At 62.8% G+C, this 18,773-nt stretch overlaps 1 protein-coding gene across 2 annotated transcripts; it reads left to right on the top strand.

Annotated features, from left to right (window-relative positions):
* Window positions 1-434: 434 nt before the first annotated feature.
* PWP2 (PWP2 small subunit processome component) lies at window positions 435-16,519 on the top strand. 2 transcript variants are annotated; one of them, XM_043593471.1, is made up of 21 exons: window positions 435-562; window positions 2,039-2,151; window positions 3,186-3,280; window positions 3,500-3,599; window positions 4,451-4,594; window positions 5,454-5,589; window positions 5,848-6,065; window positions 6,334-6,477; window positions 6,656-6,726; window positions 7,148-7,284; window positions 7,735-7,883; window positions 8,036-8,183; window positions 8,407-8,557; window positions 9,365-9,545; window positions 10,515-10,662; window positions 11,087-11,195; window positions 12,925-12,990; window positions 13,735-13,953; window positions 14,080-14,230; window positions 14,428-14,502; window positions 15,948-16,519. In XM_043593471.1, the coding sequence occupies exons 1-21, from the start codon at window positions 545-547 to the stop codon at window positions 16,120-16,122; spliced, it is 2,748 nt and encodes a 915-aa protein (XP_043449406.1). In that variant the 5' UTR covers window positions 435-544; the 3' UTR covers window positions 16,123-16,519. The 2 variants fall into 2 exon arrangements, with proteins under 2 accessions (XP_043449406.1, XP_043449405.1); XM_043593470.1 differs by lacking the exon at window positions 435-562 and adding an exon at window positions 590-1,249.
* The last annotated feature ends 2,254 nt before the right edge of the window (window positions 16,520-18,773 follow it).

The raw sequence follows: 18,773 nt of genomic DNA, 5'->3' as shown, positions 1-18,773 counted from the left end.
AGGCGGGACCTGCGGGATAGGACTCTGTCTGGGGGTAGGGGCGTGGTTCGAGAGCTCCGGCTCCGCCTTGTGGAGGAGAGGGGGCGGGCCTGCGGGCTGAGGCTCCGCCTCAGGAAGGAAGCGGGGCGGGCCTGCGGGCGGGGACTCCGCCACGGGAAAGGGGCATGGGCGGGGCTCAGCCTCTGGACGGAGCGGGGGCGGGGCCTGCGGGATAGGACTCCGCCTGGGGTGGGGACGTGGCTCGCGGGCTCCGCCTCGGGGAGGAGCGGGGGCGGGCCTGAGAGCTAGGTCTCCGCCTCGGGGAGGAGTCGGAGGCTGAGACTCCACCTCGGGGAGGAGTGGGGGCGGGACCCGCGGGCCGGGACACTGCCTCAGGGAGAAGGGGGCGTGGCCTGTGGGCAGGGCTAAGTCTCGGGCTGCACCGTCCCTCCGGGTCGCCTGGGGGCGCCGTGGTGCGGCGCCGCGGCCACTCCCGGAAGCGCTCTCTTGGGGTTGGCAGTCCTGGAGGCAGAGGCTGCCCGACAGCACACGTGCGGCAGCCGCGATGAAGTTCGCCTACCGGGTGAGCGAGGCCGCGGGGCTGGGTCCGGGGTGGGGGGCGGTGGGGCCGCACCGTCTCTCAGCCTGTAACCTGCGCGGCCGGCCCCAGGGCCATGGGCGGACATCCCGGACCCGGACGGAGAGGCGGGCCCCGGCCCCCAAGCGGCAGGTGTGGGTGGGAGAGAACGGAGCCCTAGCGGGATGAGCATTGACAGGCCAGCCCTGGACTGAAGGCCTGATTCCCGGCTGCACGCGGGCAGAGGAGCCGCGGAGCCGAGCCCCGGAACGTCGCCTTCATCTTCCTTCGCTGTCAGGGTCACGTGGCTGCCCGATGGTGGGGACACTGGAGGTTTACCCCGTCCACACCTTGTGGGTCCCAATTCTTGAGGGTAGTTCTGCCCCCGGCCTCCTGCCTGGTCGCGTGCCTCTCTCCCTGGTTCGTGCCAGGTCCTTAGCGCCTTGGCCTGGCTCTGGCCACAGCGCAGGCCTTCTTCAGCGCTACCCCGCACTTGCTGGCGCTTGCCCATCAGTGCTCTCTTCCCCTGCCACCCAAACCAGGAGGGGCTGGGTGGCGGCTCTCTTCCCGCCCATAGCCAGCTCCTCTCTGGCGGCTGCACTTCACCCGCTGTCTCCATTCCTTGGGGCCACCTTCCTGGTCGGGACAGCATCACCGAACCGCCTCCCTGCTCTCCCTGTTGTTCCCGCTGTGGTGAGCATGGCCTTAAAAAAAAAAAAGGGTGGGGGGGATTTGAATCACAGCTGGCCTCTGCTTAAAATGTTCTCGGCTGGCCAGGCTTCTCCCTCTGAGCTCCCTGAGGTTATGAGGGTCATCACTTCCAGACGCTGGCCCTGCTGGCTCCTTCTCTCTAGGTTCTGGTTCTGACGGCCCCTCCAGGGGTCCTTCCCTGACCAGTCTCGGAACTACCTCTCTCTTCCAATCGCTACACACGCTCTGTAGTTCCTTCTTCAGTGCCCCGCCCCCTGGACATAGACTATGAGGGCATCAGGGCACAGACCCCAGCGTCCAGCCTCATGTCCAGGGAACACATGAGTTTGGCGACGAATGAATGAATCAGCTAATAAATTGGAGCCCAGCAGGTTACTTTGTTCAAGAAACCTTGAGCCCCAGATGCCCTTGGAGTGCCCTTTTCTCCTCCTGAAACGTGGGTCCTGTTCTCTTCTGCACTTGGCAAACGCCTCTGTCCTTGTACGCGTCCCACATACTCCCAGTGCCCCTCTCCCACCTCAGCAGGAGCTTAGGGCCCCTGGGGGTTGGGCTCACTTTGCTTTCTTCCGTCTCGCTCAAGGCTGGGCTGCACAGGTGGCCAGCAAGTGTCCCAGGGGATGCGTGGAGGGACCCCAGGAATGACCAGGGACCTGGGGGGGAGCAGGGAGTCTGTGCTGTCTCCGTGACCAGAGAGAGGCCTCCTTTAGCCCTTTCCCGAAATTGAGACTTTTGTACTTTTGTTGTGTTAAGATGGCTTTATTTTCTTTCCAGTTTTCGAATTTGCTGGGGACAGTCTATCGGTGTGGAAACTTAAATTTTACATGCGATGGAAATTCAGTTATTAGTCCTGTGGGAAACAGAGTGACGGTGTTTGACCTTAAGAAGTAAGTGCGTTACCAAGATGTTAACGACGGTGACCGCTATGGCGTGTGGGCAAAAGCTGACCGCGCCTTCCTCTCACTAGTGCCCCCGTTAAATGCCGCAGCCCGAAAGCCTGTTCCAGGGTGTACAGAGTGTCAGCGGGTCAGGAGTGCGCCTGGTCCCTCAGCGGAAGCCCAGTATCTAGGTTGTTGGCCTCACCTCCAGGGCAGAGCTTCCGCTGCTGGGCTGCGTTGTCGCCGGCTCACTGCGGCTCAGTTCTGCCTGCTGGGTGTGCTGTCCTCCCGGACGAGCATGTGGCTCTGTCCTTCTCAAGGGGAAGGACTCCTGGGCGGTTGTCACTGCTTCCCACAGTCGCGTGGCCGGGGTGAGACCCTCCTGTCGCCTGGGTTTCTGTCCTGCTCTGCGGGCCTCAGCCTGTCTGTACGGTGGGACGATGGTCCACGTCTTTGCCGAGGGGGACTTCTGAAGCTCCTGAGAGCAGTGCTTGTGGGGGAACTCAGGGCCAAGTGCAGGCCTGACTGTCACGGCTGCCGGGGCGTTTAAATGACATCTGCTGGGGCTTGCTGGAGCAAGGAGCACGCGCTCGTTGGAGGAAAACTAGAAAGTAGGACAGCAGGGAACCAAGTTAGACTCTAAGCAGCGGTTACCCGTCTTTAACGGTTTTTTTTTGCGTTTTTGCACACTCTCCCAGCTCTGTAAGAACAGTTCTGCCTACGTGTGCCGACCTTGTGGTTAATCCTTTCTGTTAACGTGTAGCTTGTTTCCAGTTTTCCGACTTTGTAACGTCTGTAAAATTCTCCCCAGATGTGGTTCTACAAACAAAATTGGCAAACCGAAGCCCAGTTTTAAGGTTTTTAATCTGCTTTACCAGATACTCTCCGAGGACCTGTTTTTCTTTCTGCTCTCCCAACCGGGAGCTCTGGCCCCAGAGCCAGGAAGGGACAGGAAGGGTGGGGAGGGGAAGGGTCTCAGGCCACCCCTGCCCCCCTCGTCTGACAACTGAGACCAAGGACACGGCTCTGGTTTTGTCTCCTAGCAACAAATCCAGCACTTTGCCCTTGGCCACTCGGTACAACGTTAAGTGTGTCGGGCTGTCCCCAGACGGCCGCCTGGCCATCATCGTCGATGAAGGTAAGTGCCCTTGGCCGGGAAACAGCGGCTCAGGTGGTTGGGGCACACGAGGCCGTCACCCTGTCCCGCTGGGGGTGTAGGCAGGCCTCCGCGGTCCTGCCTGCGGCCCGGGCGGGCTTTGGGATGAGGGTTTGGGGGCGGGGGGGGGGGGGGGGACGCAGATGCGCCTGGGTGTCCCGTCTGGGGCGACCGCACATCCGCCACTTTCCCTTCCTGCAGGGGGGGATGCGCTGCTGGTCAGCCTGGTCTGCAGGTCCGTGCTCCATCACTTCCACTTTAAGGGCTCCGTGCACAGCGTGTCCTTCTCCCCTGACGGCAGGTGAGGGCTTGGCGCGGCCTCCGTGACCTGCGCGGCGGGGCTCGGGGGGGGGCTCTTTCGACGGGAGGTGGTAGCGCGGGAGCCTGTGCTCAGGCCTCATCTTCATGTGTGTCTGGGCTCCCGCAGGACTGCACGGCCACAGGCCCCGCTCCCCCTCCTTGAGGGCTGGGGTTCCCACCCTGAGCGGGAGATTCCGAAGGTCCTTGTCCAGGACCACCTCCAGAACAGCCACTGTCCTCAGGAGGACATTGTGGCCTCCAGACAGCAGAGCCACAGAGGGGCCCCTGTCCCTGAGTGTCACTGACCCCCAGCCTCGACGTGCACAGTGAGAATGTTGTGTGCAGACAGGGCCCTGGCTGGACCCAGCCTTGCTCTGGGTTCAAGGGCCACAGGAGAGAGGGCCGGTTCCCAGCATGCTCACACCCAGGCTGACCCGGATGTGCCCTGGAGGGGGCAGCCCTGGATTTCGGCCGCGAGCCCCCGTTCCACGTCCACACTCAGAAACTGCTTAGAACGGCCTCCAAGGCAGTGGCCACTCCCCAGCGCCCGGCGTGCAGAGCCCTGTTGTCCTTCCGGCTCCCGGGGCGTCTGTCCCAGGCTGGCGGGCGGCCAGAGGTGTGGCAGCATTCAGGGTGCCTGCAGGGTCGGTCTGTCTCTCTGACTGTCCACCTGTCCTTCTTTGGCCTCAGTCCCTGTGGGAGGAGAGGGGACCTGGGGGCCATGGAGAGGCAGGCCCCTATGTTTTGCCTCTCGTAGGAAATCGCCTCGTAGCACGTGCACTGTCCTCAGAGGCTGAGCTGGTCTCGGGACTCCATGGGTCTTATGGATCAATGGCCCCTTTTCTGTGGCAGGAAGTTCGTTGTCACAAAAGGCAACATCGCTCAGATGTACCACGCTCCTGGGAGGAAGCGGGAATTCAACGCGTTCGTCCTGGACAAAACCTACTTTGGGCCATACGATGAGACCACGTGCATCGACTGGACGGACGACTCCCGGTGAGGCCTGCGGGCGGGGCCTGAGGGGGACGCCTAGTAGCTGGCCTCTTGTTGGGGGGGGGGGCGGGGGGGAGCCTGGTGACTCTTGTCGAAGACCAGAGTTTCGGTCTGGAGTGGCCTCCGTCCAGCCTCACGAGGTGCTGGAGGCAGGATGGGCTCCTGGTTCTGAGTGGGGCCCGCGCTGCCTGGGGCATCCGCCCCTGGACACCGGAGCGCGGGATGGCAGCCTTGCTGGGGATGCTGTATCCGGTGTGACACGGCCCAGTCGGTGCCACCAGATGGGCGGAGCAGCTGTGTCCACGGCAGAGCCGGGAGCTGCTCCCAACATGGGGGCCGGCCCCGTCCCCTCACGGCCGCATCCCTAACCGCCCTGAAAGGCACCTCAGCCGCTTGCTCGCTCCCAGCTGCCCTGTACTCTGTGCACGGGGACAGTGGAGGCTGGGGGTCAGTGCCGCTTTGCACACCGGCCACCGCCGGGTGAGAGGTGGGGCTCAGTCGCGGGCGGTTCCCAGTGCGTCTGCGGGAGATGGCCTCGTGCTCCTAGTGCGTGGCTCCTCTATGGGCGGGCAGGGGCGGCGCCCTGTAGCCATGCCTTCCCGCCTCTTCCGCGAGGCGATGTCTATTCCCGCGTCTGCCTGTGTTCATGCCCTAAGCAGGGCCCCCCACGCGGCACCCCGTGGGCATGGTGGTCCATTCTCAGGGCTCCCTTGGGCTGCCCTGTGGGGAGGGCAGTGACCCGTCCACCAAGACACGCAGATCGGTGCAGTGCAGGCCCGGCTGCTCTCCCTGGGTCTCTCCCCCGCGCTTGTGTGGAGCTCCACCACAAACCCCGAGGACGAGCTGAGTCTCTTTTGTCCAGGTGCTTTGCGGTCGGGAGCAAAGACATGTCCACGTGGGTTTTCGGAGCTGAGCGCTGGGACAACCTCCTCTACTATGCGCTGGGAGGACACAAGGACGCGATCGTGGCTTGCTTCTTTGAATCCGGCAGCCTAGATGTATGTTTCACTTGCCCGATGGCGTCCCAGATCTCAGCTACGCGCCAGCTGCCCCCCCCCCGCCCCCGTAGACACAGGTGCCCCCCGGGTTACCTGGGGGTGTTCAGGAGCCAGCGGCACCTGTTGGCTGCCCGTTGGCCATCGTCTCTGCCAGTGCTCAGGGGCAGGCTGCAGACGGATGTAGCTACGTGGGATTTTGTCCACCACGTGGCTGGCGCGGGCTGACCCGTGCCCACTCCCACACGCTTCCTTTTCCAGCTGTACACGATCAGCCAGGACGGGGCCCTGTGTGTGTGGCAGTGTGACACCTCCCCCGAAGGCCTGAGGCCGAAAGCCCCCACGGGCTGGAAGGCAGATCTGCTGCAGGGGGAAGAGGAGGAGGAGGAGGAGCGGGAGGAGGAGACCACAGTCCGGGGGAAAACCGCACCGGCCCCGGAGGAGCAGCAGGGAAAAGTGAAATACTCTCGGCTGGCCAAGTAGGTGTCCTCACAGAGGCTGGCGGGGGCCTCGCGCCCTCCAAGGCTGAGATGTGACAAGGAGGCACAGAGGGCCTGGGAACCAGCCGGGAGGCCTCCTGGTGTCCCAGGTGCAGGGTCAGGGAGGGGAGAGCCTCGGGCAGACACGGGCTGCAGCAGGGCCCGTGTCCTGCATGGAGCCGGGGCGCCTGGCCTGGGGCACAGGCATGAGATGGGCCTGGCGCCCCGGCTCTCCATCCACGGCTCTTCTGACCCCCCGTCCATTTAGGTACTTTTTCAATAAGGAGGGAGATTTCAACAACCTGACTGCTGCGGCCTTTCACAAAAAGACCCACCTCTTGGTCACCGGCTTTGCTTCTGGAATCTTCCACCTTCACGAGCTCCCCGAGTTCAACCTCATCCACTCCCTGAGGTGAGGGCCGGGGGGAATGGCGGGTTGCACGCGTGCTCGCCGGCCCCACCGGACGACGGCGGGGAGTAGTGCGGGGCCGTGCGAGGTGAGGCTGTGGGACGGCCAGGCGGGCGGGGAGCAGAGTGGGCTCGTGGAGCCGCCTGCCCGCCCTTTTCAGATGCCCCGCCTTCCTGCCCAGTGTCTCCGATCAGAGGGTCGCTTCCATCGCTGTCAACGGCTCCGGAGACTGGATCGCCTTTGGCTGCGCAGGTTCGTCTTTGTGCGGGGTCCGGCCAGAACAAGAACGGAGCTCCTGTCCCAGGACGACCGCCTGTGGCCCCCTCGCCTCCGGGGCCCGGTGCCAGCGAGCACGGCTGGTCGGCCAGCGGCCCTCGTCAGGAGCAGCGGTGCAAGTCCACGAGCGATGCCTCGCTTGCTGAGCCCCTGTCTCCATCAGCCGGGCCCATGGCCGTGGGCCTCGGGTGGGCTGCGTTAGGTGACGGGGCTGCCGCGAGGCAGTGACACGGGGTGGCAGCGTCCCTGCCGGGTTCCCTCACTCAGGTGGAGGGTGACAGAGGCACTGGCCTCGGTGGGTCGGGCGGTCTGGTGCCGGCACAAGGCAGGACCCGATGGGGCGTGGGGCACAGTATGGTGGGCAGGTCCCCAGCCCCTCCCCACGTGTGCTCCGTAGGCCTGGGCCAGCTGCTGGTGTGGGAGTGGCAGAGTGAGTCCTACGTGCTCAAGCAGCAGGGCCATTTCAACAGCATGGTGTCTCTGGCCTACTCCCCCGACGGGCAGTACATCGTCACCGGCGGGGATGACGGCAAGGTGGGGCTGGTCAGGTGACCAGGGCCGTGGCCTGGGGTGGGAAGGACGTGGGGCCTTGTCTGCTGGCTGGGGCACTGGGGGCTGGCCCAGCCGGGGAGACCCAGACTCCAGCTCCGGGGTTCAGCCCGGAACTCACGGGCTCACCCCGCTCCATCTGGGCTCGCGGGGAGGGGTTCACAAATGACCCGGGGCCGGCTGGCTGTTTCTCTGTCTCTGACTCGGATTCCCGCACACGTGTGCCCACTTGTCCGTGGTGGCAGCCGTGGCATGTGGGTGCGGGTACGCCCCAGGGCGACACAGGCCCCACAGACCTCTACCCTCCCTCACGTGGAGGCGGCAGAGAGGCAAGGGGCAGATGGCGTCTCTAGGCTCGGTGGGCACACGGTGGAGTGTGCACATGTGTGCGTGTGCGTGGTCCTGAGCTGGTGCCGGCCTCCCTCCGCGCTGCAGGTCAAGGTGTGGAACACCCTCAGTGGCTTCTGCTTCGTCACTTTCACGGAGCACTCGAGTGGGGTCACCGGCGTGACCTTCACTGCCACTGGCTATGTCATCGTGACCTCTTCCATGGATGGGACCGTGCGTGCCTTTGACCTCCACAGGTGACCTTTCTAACAGTCTTTCTCTGGGGCGGGCCGTGATCGCGAGGCAAGGGTCGCGGGCGTACACACGAGGGTTCAGGGAGGGCCCAGGAACCTGAGCGGGGGTGTCCGGGACTCTGAGCGTTGCCAGCTGGACTCGTGTCTCGGGGCAGGTACCGGAACTTCCGCACCTTCACGTCTCCACGGCCCACCCAGTTCTCCTGCGTGGCCGTGGACTGCAGCGGGGAGGTCGTTTCGGCCGGGGCGCAGGACTCCTTCGAGGTCTTCATCTGGTCCATGCAGACGGGCAGGCTCCTGGACGTAAGAGCCGCACGGCTGGGGGCCGGGGTCGGGGGCGCAGCCACACGCAGGAGGGGCGCCTCTGCAGACCCGCGGGGAGCAAGCAGCTCCGGCTTCCGGCCGGGGCTCCTCCCGTCCTGCGGGGATACAGCCAGCCCGTCCTGCGTCCTCGGGGCAGCGGGACCTCGTGCGTAGCACCCTCGGGGCGGGTGGCCTCTTCATACCTTCTCTTCGGTCGCCACAGGTTCTGTCCGGCCACGAGGGCCCCATCAGCAGTCTGTGCTTTAGCCCCGTGAAGTCCGTCCTGGCCAGCGCCTCCTGGGACAGGACGGTGCGCCTGTGGGACATGGCTGACAGCTGGAGGACCACGGAGACGCTGGGCCTGACCTCGGATGGTGGGTGCACGGGCCAGGGGAGGGGGGCTGGCGGGCGGGAGTTCTGACACAGGGAGGAAGGTTGCGTTAGACGGGGCGCTGCCCGTCCATCTTGGTTGTGGGTTCAGATGTAACTCCAGGATCCCCCGCCGCCCCGGGCATGGTGTCCCTCGGTGTCGGGGGCCTCGCGCGCTCGCTTGCTCAGCCGCTGGCCCCGAGAAGCAGCCAGCGCTGTCAGGCGGAGCCTCGGGGAGGACTCTGGGGTGATGGTAGGCTGGGAGGCCCCGCCACCCGGGCTCCGGCCGTCTGCGCATGCGGGCGAAGCTTTCCTGCCCCGCACACGTGACGTTCGCGTCGTGGGCCCCTGGGACTCGCGGCCTGTGCGGTGTCTCTGCTTCCCGACACCCCGCTCGGCTCTGGTTTGTGCTCTTCGCGGCCGGCCGGCGGCCTGTGTCTGCAGGGCCTCCAGGTCGTCAGTGTCCAGTCTGTCCCGCGGTTCTGTCAATCACCTGTGTCCTGCTCTCCGTGTGCGGCACCCCCGCCGGGCCTGGCCCCTCACCCCCCGGCCCCTCCCAGCAGGCTGGCCTCCTGCCTGTCTCGTGACCCCACCTGGACCCTCTCGCCCCCTGAGGCAGTTGGAGCCCTGCCCTTCGCTAGCACGGCCCCCTGGGGCCTCCCTCGCAGGGTGGGGCTTGTCTGGGGGAGCTTCGTGTGCCTCCACTGGTGCCCGCCTGGCTCTCCTGCATTGACACCGGCTGAGGACGGAGGGTGTGGCCTCCTGCCGGCGCTGGGCTCCTTCTCTGGCCCTGATCACGCGTCTCTTTTCAGCCCTGGCTGTGACCTTCCGTCCCGACGGGGCAGAGTTGGCCGTCGCCACACTGAACTCACAGATCACCTTCTGGGACCCCGAGAACGCCGTGCAGACGGGCTCCATTGAGGGCAGGCACGACCTCAAGACGGGCAGGAAGGAGCTGGACAAGGTCACCGCCAAGCACTCGGCCAAGGGGAAGTGAGTTCCTCAGTGAGCGGGCGCAGAGCCCGGGTTGGGATTGCGGTTGGCGGGTGTCCGTGTCTTTCCCCCCCTCGGCCTTGTGGACCGTCGGGGACTGGTGTTTGCACACCTGCCTCTGCTCCTTTTGGGTGTGGCTCTTGGGGTGGGGTCACCAGGTAACCCAGGTTCACTTTTTCGAGGAACTGCTGGAGTGTTTTGCAAAGTGACGGCACCATCTGATATCCCCGCCGGCAGCGGGAAGGGTCCCGGTTTCCCCACGTCCCCGTCCCCGTCGCCGTCCCTGCCCATTACTGCCAGTTTTTCTAAATCACAGCCGTGTGGGACGGGGCGTGAGGTGATGTCTCGATGTGGCGCTGACTTGTCTTTTTCTTAAGGACTGATGCTGTCAAACACGTTTTCGCGGGCCGAGCGGCCGTCTGGACGTCGTGTCTGGAGAAGCGTCTGTCCAGGGCATTTGCTTGTTTTAATTGTGTGTTTCTCGAGCTGTGTATGTATTCGAGACAGGAGCTCCTCGACAGACCTGTCCCTTGGAAATCTCTTTTCTGCTCTGTGGGTTCTCTTCGCTTTCTCTGGTGTGTTTTCAAGCGTGAACGTGTTTATTTTCTCTTCTGTCGGTCGTGCCCTTTGGTATGTGGGACAGTCGTCTCCCGTGGCCAGGCCCGTAGGCACCTGGTTTCCGGGGATGCAGGGCCGAGGAGGCCCCCCTGCCCGTGGTTGCCTTGCGGGTGACAGGCACGGTGGCCTCCTTTTCCTTCTGACTTCAGCAAGGAAACATCGTGACTGGAGCCATGCGGTCCTTTCGTGAAAGGGCCATGTCCGTTGGGAGGTCCCTTCTTGGGGGGCCTGCTGCCTCGGAGCCTTGTGAGCCCCAGGCCAGAGCCCCGTGGACGATGCCCGCTGGGCTTTGAGGGAGCGCCACACGCTAGGGGTCCCTGGGGTGAGCGTGTGTGTGTCCCCTCTGCTCAGGGCCTTCACTGCTCTGTGCTACTCTGCGGACGGCCAGAGCGTCCTCGCGGGAGGGATGTCCAAGTTCGTGTGCATCTATCACGTCAAGGAGCAGATCCTCAGGAAGAAGTTCGAGATCTCCCGCAACCTCTCCCTGGACGCCATGGAGGTGAGCGGGTGCCCGGGCCTGGGCTGCCCTCCCCACGTCCTGGCGCCACGGGGACCGGGAGGAGGCTCCAGGCGTGTATGCGCCTGCCTGGGTCCCCGCCCCCTCCCGAGGGATTCTGGGCGCGGGCGTCCCCGTTTCCCTGAGGACGGCAGGCTGAGGGGGCAGACGCCCCACGTGTGCCGGCCTCGTGGAGGCTGACGGGAGCCCTCGGTGCAGCGCGTTAGGGAATCTGACCGCCGTGGTGGTGGCAGCGGGGCCCCTGCGCGTCCGCAGCAGCTCTGAGGGCGGGTTCTGCTGCGCAGCGGGTAGGGACGCGTGTCCCACGTGCATCCCACACGGGGCCGGGTCTCCGTCAGTATTTGTGGCATGTGAGGAAGGCAGGGGACAGGGGACAAGTGAGACATCTGGAGCTTTGCCCTTCTAGGAATTTCTGAACCGGAGGAAGATGACAGAGTTTGGCAACCTGGCGCTAATCGATCAGGACGCCGGGGCAGAGGACGGAGTCGCGATCCCACTGCCGGGTGTGAAGAAAGGTGAGCGGAGGGCCCCGCGTGTCTCCAGAGGCCCCGGCCACAGCAGGCTGCGCTGCCCACCTCCTTTACCCGCGTGACAGCAGCCTGGCTCAGCGGCTGGCACCCGGCCCTGTGCCTCGCGCTCACCCACACGTGGGCCACGGGGAGGGCTCCGGGGTCAGGGAGCTGGCGGTCCAGGAGGCCCACAGGGTGCGTGCCCCTCACGGGGACGGGGCAGGAGAGCCGGGGGCCTGGTAGACCGTCAGGAGGGGACACCGCCAGCTAGAGAGCCTGTGTGCCAGCCCTGGGCAAGCAGCTGCTGTGCAGCTCCCCGCCCCCCCTTCCCTGTGCTGGCCTGGGTCGGCTCATTCCAGCCCTGGCTTGTGCCCCACCACGTGCCTGCGGGCCCATACTGCACGCTGGGGAGTGGGAGCTCCTCAGCGACTGGCTGGGTGACGGACCCAGGACCGCACGATCGCCGTGGGCCCTGGAGCAGCCCTGCCTGCACCGAGCCCCTTCTCAGGAACCTCTTAACGAGAGGGGGGTCTGTGAGCCCTCAGTGATGGGCAAGGGTGCTTCTCAGCCTGTCTGGAGACCTTTTTGTTTTTCTTTTTAAATTTCTTAATGTTTGTTTCTGAGACAGAGAGAGACAGAACATGAGTGTGGGAGGGGCAGAGAGAGAGGGAGACACAGGATCTGAAGCAGGCTCCAGGCTCCGAGCCATCAGCACAGAGCCCGACGCGGGGCTCAAACCCACAAACCATGAGATCATGACCTGAGCCGAAGTCGGTCGCTCAACCGACTGAGCCACCCAGGCGCCCCGTGTCTGGAGACCTTTGATTGTCACAACTCGAGCAGAACAGGCACTGTTGGTGGTGAGTGTGGGGGACTGAGGGGTCTGCTGGACCCGTGAGAACCCAGCCCCATGTGTTGGTCCCCCTGAGGTCAAGAGCCCCCAGAGAGAATTTGTGGGGAGATACACACGAAGTGTTGCTGAGCTGGCTTCCAGGTGGCTGGGGGCCGGGCAGAGAGGAGCCTTTTCTCAGGTGATGTACGTGTCGTTGAGCTTGGAACATAGCACCCCTCACACCGCAGATTTGAAAACAAATTTCAGGAGCGCCTTGGGGGTGCTCAGTTGGCTGAGCCTCCTACTCTTGAATTCGGCTCCGGTCACGATCTCGTGGTTCATGGGTTCAAGCCCTGCGTCAGGCTCTGTGCTGACGGTGTGGAGCCTGCCTAGGAGGCTCTCTCTCCCTCTCTCCCTGCCCCTCCCCCACGCCTGCTCTCTTTCTCTCTTTCTCTTTGTCATAAGAAATAAACTTCAAAAAGTTAAACTAAAACAGGTTTCCAGAGGAGATGCACGAGGCGATGACCAGTGAGGACGAGCCCCCACCCCACAGAGCTGCCCTGTGAGGCCGTGCGTCTCGTGCACTGCACAGAGTGCTTGGCAGAGTGGCCGGTGGGGACTGGAGCCACCCTGCCCTCAGCCTTTGGGTTGTGCCAAGGGCTTTTCGCAGAACAGGGCAGGTGTCTGTCGGCCAGGCTGAACGCCCACAGGAGCGTGTGCTCCAGGGGCTCGTCTGTGGAGGCCAGCGGCGCCCGTGAAACAGCATCTGGGGCCCTGGCACAAGTCTCCCCGCGGGGCCCAGGGGCCAGAGCCGCCGCTCCCGCTGGGCCTGGAGCAGCAGGGCAGCCCTCCTTTCGCGGAGGGGGAGGGCTGCCCTGTAACCGCGAGGCCCCTGTGTTCCAGGTGACATGAGCTCTCGGCACTTGAAGCCTGAAATCCGGGTGACTTCGCTTCGCTTCTCTCCCACCGGTGAGCCCCGGCCAGTGGGTCGTGGGTGCCGGGAAGCGTGGGGGTTGGTCCCGATGGGCTTCCGGGCCCACGGTGCACGTGGTGGGCCTGGCACCTCTGTTCCAGTGACGAGGTTGGTCACAGCATCTGGCTGGCTCTGGGCCTTGCTGTCCTCCATGCATGACGTGTGGTCTTTGTTCGCTCCCGACACGCTGGGCTTTGAGGCAGAGGCAGGCGGCTGCGCCGAGCATCCTCACGTGTGCCAGTCTGCGGTGCGGCAGGGGAGGGTCTGTGCCCGCAGGGCCTGGGACCGTTAGGTAAATGCGGTCCCGCAGGGCGGACAGGAGGGGGGTTGCCGTGGGCTCGTCTGGGGGGTGACGGCCGACACTCCCCAGCATCGACGGGAAGGCAGAGGCAGCAGGGCACAGAACGGCACGTGGCCGAGTACGGCCGTGCGAGTCGGGGTGCAGACCGTGGCCCAGTCTCGCCGGCTCCACAGTGGGGACGCCACATTGCCACAGAGCCGGAAGCCCACGGGCTCACGGAGGACTTGACCGGGCCTGGTGCTCACGGGACGCGAGCGGAGGCACACGGGCCCTGCCCTGAAGCGGCTGGTGGCTGGGGTGGGAGCGGGGGGCGGGCGTCCCCGTGCCCCTTTCTTGCTGATACTCTTGGGACCGCGGGGACTTACTCGGTGCCTTTTAAGTAAAAGCGGGGAAGGTGAAAGTGGGTGTTCAGGAAACCCCCCGACTGCCTAATTCCCAGGGCGCTGCTGGGCGGCCACCACCACCGAGGGGCTCCTCGTCTACTCCCTGGACGCCCAGATGCTGTTTGACCCGTTTGAGCTGGACACCGACATCACCCCCGCACGCATCCGGGCGGCCGTGCGCCAGCAGGACTTGACCAGGGCCATCCTCATGGCCTTCCGGCTCAACGAGCGGACGCTGCTACAGGAGGTCCTGGAGTCGGTGCCCTGGGACGAGGGTGAGCGCCGGGCGGGCCCGGCAGCTTCTCGGCCCCTGCGCGCGCGGGGTGGGGTCTAGGCCGCGCTCGCCTTCTCTCCCGCGGGACAGTTCTTTGCAGAGTGAGTACAGTTTCCTCCCCCCGCAGTCGAGGTCGTCAGCTCCTCGCTTCCTGAGCCGTACGTGGAGAAAGTGCTGGAGTTCTTGGCTTCCTCCTTCGAAGTGTCTCGCCACCTGGAATTCTACCTCATGTGGACCCAGAAATTGCTCCTGGTGCACGGGCAGAAGCTGAAGTCTAGGTGAGGGGTGCGTCAGCTGTGACGCCCGTCTCCCGTCGCTCAGCTGTGCTTTGCTGCAGGTCAGAGGGGGAGCTTTGTGCGCGCGCGCGCGCGCGCGCACACACACACACACACACACACACACACACACACACACACGAGAGGGCACGGCTAGCGCCTCGGTGAGTGCTGTGCGCTGAGACAAGTCTCCTTTCCAGAGCAGGGAAGGTGCTGCCGGCCGTTCAGTTCCTTCAGAAGAGCATCCAGCGGCACTTGGACAGTGTCTCCAAACTGTACGTGTGGCTGGTGGGGTCAGTGGGTGGGGCGGGGTGGCCCATCACCGGCCGGTTCCACGCTGGGGGCTGCCCCCTGAGTCGTCTGTTTTGGGGACAAAACACTGGGAGGTGTTCCCTCCTTCCCTGGTGAACGGAGCGCACGGGCCACCCGCGGCGGGACTCGGGGCTGGCGGGCTGCGGGTGTGGCCGGGAGTTTCGAGCGATCCCCCAACGAAACGAGTTGTCTGTCCTATCGCCGGACGGTTCGTTCGTGGTTCGTGCACCTTCTGCCCCCCGCCCTGAGGCTCAGCAGAGTCACAGCGGCCGTGATCACCACCGCTTGGCCTTTCCTGGGCCCGTTGACTGGGCACGTAGGGGGCCTGCGGTCTTCGGGTCAGTGTTGAGGTGTCCCAGCCCTGTTTCCGGAGTGTGTTCTCTGCCCTTGCTGGTGACTGCCGGTGTCTAGAGGCAGGGCCTGTGCCAGTCCTTGACTGCCTCCTCAGTCTTCAGCCCACAACAAGCCCTTCCTTCTAGTGTCCTGGCCGCCCGCTGGAACACGCCAGGGGGCGAAAGGGGTCTGTGTTAAAGTCTGCCGCATGCTCAGAAGAGCCTTCTCTCTGTTGAGGCTTCCGTGACTCGACAGAGCTCAGTCCCAGAGACCAAGTGCCTCTCGTTAGACGGATTCTTCCGTCACGTTCACGTAGATGCGTGATAAATGCTTCGTTCCTTGGACGTCCATGCTGCTGATGTGTAGGGTGCTGTTGGCTTTTGTGTATTGATTGGGGAAGCAACACTTCAGTTACATTGCCAAACCTAGATTGGGGGGGGGGGTCAGTTTGGTTTTTTTTAAAGTTCATTTATTTTGAGAGAGCGAGCAAGCACATGCACACGTAAGCAGAGGGAGGAGGAGAGAGTGTCCCAAGCAGGCTCTGGACGCAGGGCTCGGTCCCACGACCTATGACCTGAGCTGAGATCAAGAGCCGTGACTGAGCCACCAGGGCATTCCACCTCGATAGTCCCTTACCTTTAACTCGTTCTCACTGGGTGGCTTCCTACATGGAGACAAGGGTGTGATTTTTTTCCCTTTATTTTGTTAACGTGGGGACTGACCTGATTGGGAGTGTCCCTCTCTGCTCTCTAAAAGGCCTTCAAGCTCTGCACCCGCCCCTTCCTCCGTGTCTGGTGGGGCTGGGGAAGCTATCGGGATGGGGTCCGGGCAGGGGCAGGGGCGGTGAGGGCAGACCAGAAGAGGTGGGTCTTACCGCTGGGTCCTTGAAGGCCGCCACTCCTGCAGGGCTGGGTGGCTCAGAAACCGAGTTAGGAGGGGCAGGTAGGGGGCTCCTGTAGTCCCTGGCTGGTTTTTCTCAGGGTCACAGGGAAGGCGGGTGCCGGGTGAGCCAGAGTCTTGATAGAAGAGAAAATCTGCTGCCCTTCCTGACGTGACTCCTGTGCGCTTTTTACAGCTGTGACTGGAACCGCTATAACATCCAGTACGCTCTGGCAGTTTCCAAGCAGCGGGGCATAAAGCGCCCCTCAGAGCCGCTGGGAAGCGAGGAGGAAGCGGACGCGTCTGACGACGATGACACTCTGCACCCGCTCGGGGAAGGACAGGAAGACGGGGACAGACAGCTGGTGTAGAGCCGGCCGCGTTCGCCACCCACATTCCACGTGTTTTGGTTAAGACTCCCGGAGAGATGGAACCACGCGGCCTGGGCCCGGAAGCGAGTGGGAGGGCCGTCTGAGGGCTGCGTAGGTCCCCACGCCGGGACTCCTGTTCCCACGAGAACCAGACGTGACAGCAGCGGCAGCGAGAGCGCAGGCTTGTCACACAGGCCCGGGGCCCGCGGTGTAACAGCGAACGTTGCTCATCTCCTGTTGAAAACGCCTTTTACAGAAGCGAAAGGGTTCATTTTTATAGGCTCAAATTTTGTAGGACTATTATTTATATTTTTAATACACTCTTAAGGACAGATTTAGAGATAAAAAAGATGAGGTTTTGTACATAAAAGTGGATTAAATCTGAACTCTGAATTGAGAATGTTTATAACATATCCTGGGTCGTGCAGGGGGATAGGGTCCCCTGTCTGTTGGCCTCCTTGTGCAGGGGGCGTGGAGGAGCAAGGCAGCGGGGTCACCCTCGTGGCCCCCAGGCTGGGCTGCCTGCCTTGGGGGTCAGTGCACTCTGACCTTGGAGGGGTGCTAGCAGCCCCAGAGCTGAGACCGGACAGCTCCCTTGGGGAGCTCGCGCAGGCGCAGGGGGTGACACGAGCTGCTCTTCCGTGGAAGGCCCCTGAAAGCCTCACCGAGCAGGGCACAGAACCAGCTTCTCCCCAGCTGGGGGCCTGTCCCAGGGGCTCAGTAGCGAGGGCCACGAGGGTCAGGAAACTGGGCCGACCTGGGTGCAGCCCTTCCCTGAGGCTGCCTGGAGGCCTACAGGGTCAGGTGCGGGTGGGGCAAGCGCCTGGGGGCCCTGTGACCCTTGGGGGCCCATGTGCAGGTGTCACCGGGTGTTTGTGTCCCCAGTTCTCCCCATGCTCGCGGAGGCTGGAAAACCAGCCAGTCTTTCCAACTCACCTCTGCTTTCTTGCTGAGTTTCACATGTGCACGTTGAAGTTACGAACATTGAGAGCGGGAACTGGTTTAGAGTGCGGTTGGAAGGCCAGCAGCGGAGGCTCTCAGCCCCATGGCTACTGGTCCACTGCAGACCCCAACCAGGAGAGACTTTCCTCCCGCCCCGGCAACGGCCCAGCCAATGGGAATCCGCTACACTTCCAACTCCCAGTTTACTCCAATGGACTGTTTACAACGCGCCCCCCCCCCAGCCCCAACTTTATAAATGAGCCTTCACTGGACCGCCCCGTGGTTTGACTGTAGTTTCAGCTTGGTGGTAGGGCTCCTGTCTCCAACAAACCCATTTTTGCCTGTAAAATAACCCGCAGCGTTATGTTTGACAAAGTGTAGGCGAGCAGACCCTGGAGAGGACAGAGGAGTGGGAGGCGGGGGCCCTGCAGGGCCTGGAGATGTGGCCGGCCTCCTACACGCTCAGCAGGGAGGCGGCTCTCAGCTCCCAGCCCTACTGAATCAGAATCTGCATCGTAGCCCTCCCTTCCCCAAAATGGAGACATAGTGCATGTTAGCATCATCCCCGTGACCCCGTCGCTCTTATCAGCTCATGTTCTGGAGGTGACACTGAGGGGACAAATGAACGCACCCACCCGCTGGTCCCCCAGGAGCCATGTAGAAGCCAGAATCCCCATGGGAGAGTTCCCAGCTGCAGGGAAAGGATTGAGAATGGCTCCCTTGGGACCAGAAGAAATTGGGTCCATCTGTAGAAATGGAGGGGTCACGGCTGAAGGTTCAGGAATAAAGACAGTGATTGTTCCAAGCTCATCTTTGGTCCTTTTAGAATATCCTGAATTTGTTATTGTAGTTTCCCAGGAAGATCTCTCTGCAGAGATTTACCCTAAGTCTTAAAAAATGGAAAAATTTAAACATCAATGACAGTGGCAGCTTTGGGTTGAAATGCACAATATGTCTGCAGTGTTCCAGTGGCTTCCAAAAGTGACCACTTAAATTATCTTGGGGGCACCTGGGTGGCTCAGTGGATTAAGTCCAACTTCACCTCAGGTCATGATCTCTCTGTTCGTGGGTTCGAGCCCCGCGTCAGGCTCTGTGCTGGCGACTCTAAGCCTGGAGTCTGCTTCGGATTCTGTCTCTGTCTCTCTTGCTCTCTCTGCCCCTCCCCCACTCACGCGTTGTCTCTCAAAAATGAACAAACGTTTTATACATATGTATATAATATATATATTACATATAAACTCTTGGACACCTGTTAGTTTGCAAAATAATAGATTAAGGGAAAGTATAATAAAGAACTCATCCAGGCGGCTCACGTGACCTGAATCCAGGATAACAACTAGGTATTTTTAACGGGAGAATTCCAGCTAGTACCTGAAAGAGTCCTGCTATCCCCACTCAGCAAGGATTTAATGCATGCAGACACTCTGTGCATCCGAGGCAGCGCGCGCCTGCAGCAGAAAACAGACATCCCCGTGGCTGTCCTCGCCCCAAACCGACCCGGGGAGCCTTTCCAACCAAGCTCAACTTGCAGGAAATGCGGAAGGCGGAGCCTCGAGGGGGCTCCCATCCGGATCCCGAGTCAAACACCACGAAAAGACGACTTGAAATGTGAACGTGGGTTATTCGCCATCAAGGAGCTGCTCCCAAGAGTGCTGACAATAACGAAGTCTGGAGTCTGACTCTCTATCGGCCTCGAGCCGCGCCCGCCC

Source organism: Prionailurus bengalensis, chromosome C2 (assembly GCF_016509475.1).
Source record: "Prionailurus bengalensis isolate Pbe53 chromosome C2, Fcat_Pben_1.1_paternal_pri, whole genome shotgun sequence".
Taxonomy (NCBI): Eukaryota; Metazoa; Chordata; class Mammalia; order Carnivora; family Felidae; genus Prionailurus; species Prionailurus bengalensis.
The sequence above is the reverse complement of the archived record's forward strand: the minus strand, read 5'-3'. Positions and strand labels throughout refer to the sequence as shown.

Excerpts from the sequence above, each read along its gene's own strand:
- PWP2 (XM_043593470.1), top strand. The coding sequence starts at position 872 with ATGGTGGGGACACTGGAGGTTTACCCCGTCCACACCTTGTGGGTCCCA. Across the intron at positions 3,600-4,450 it reads TCCTTCTCCCCTGACGGCAG|GAAGTTCGTTGTCACAAAAG; the intron begins GTGAGGGCTTGG and ends TTTCTGTGGCAG. Across the intron at positions 8,184-8,406 it reads AGACGGGCAGGCTCCTGGAC|GTTCTGTCCGGCCACGAGGG; the intron begins GTAAGAGCCGCA and ends CGGTCGCCACAG.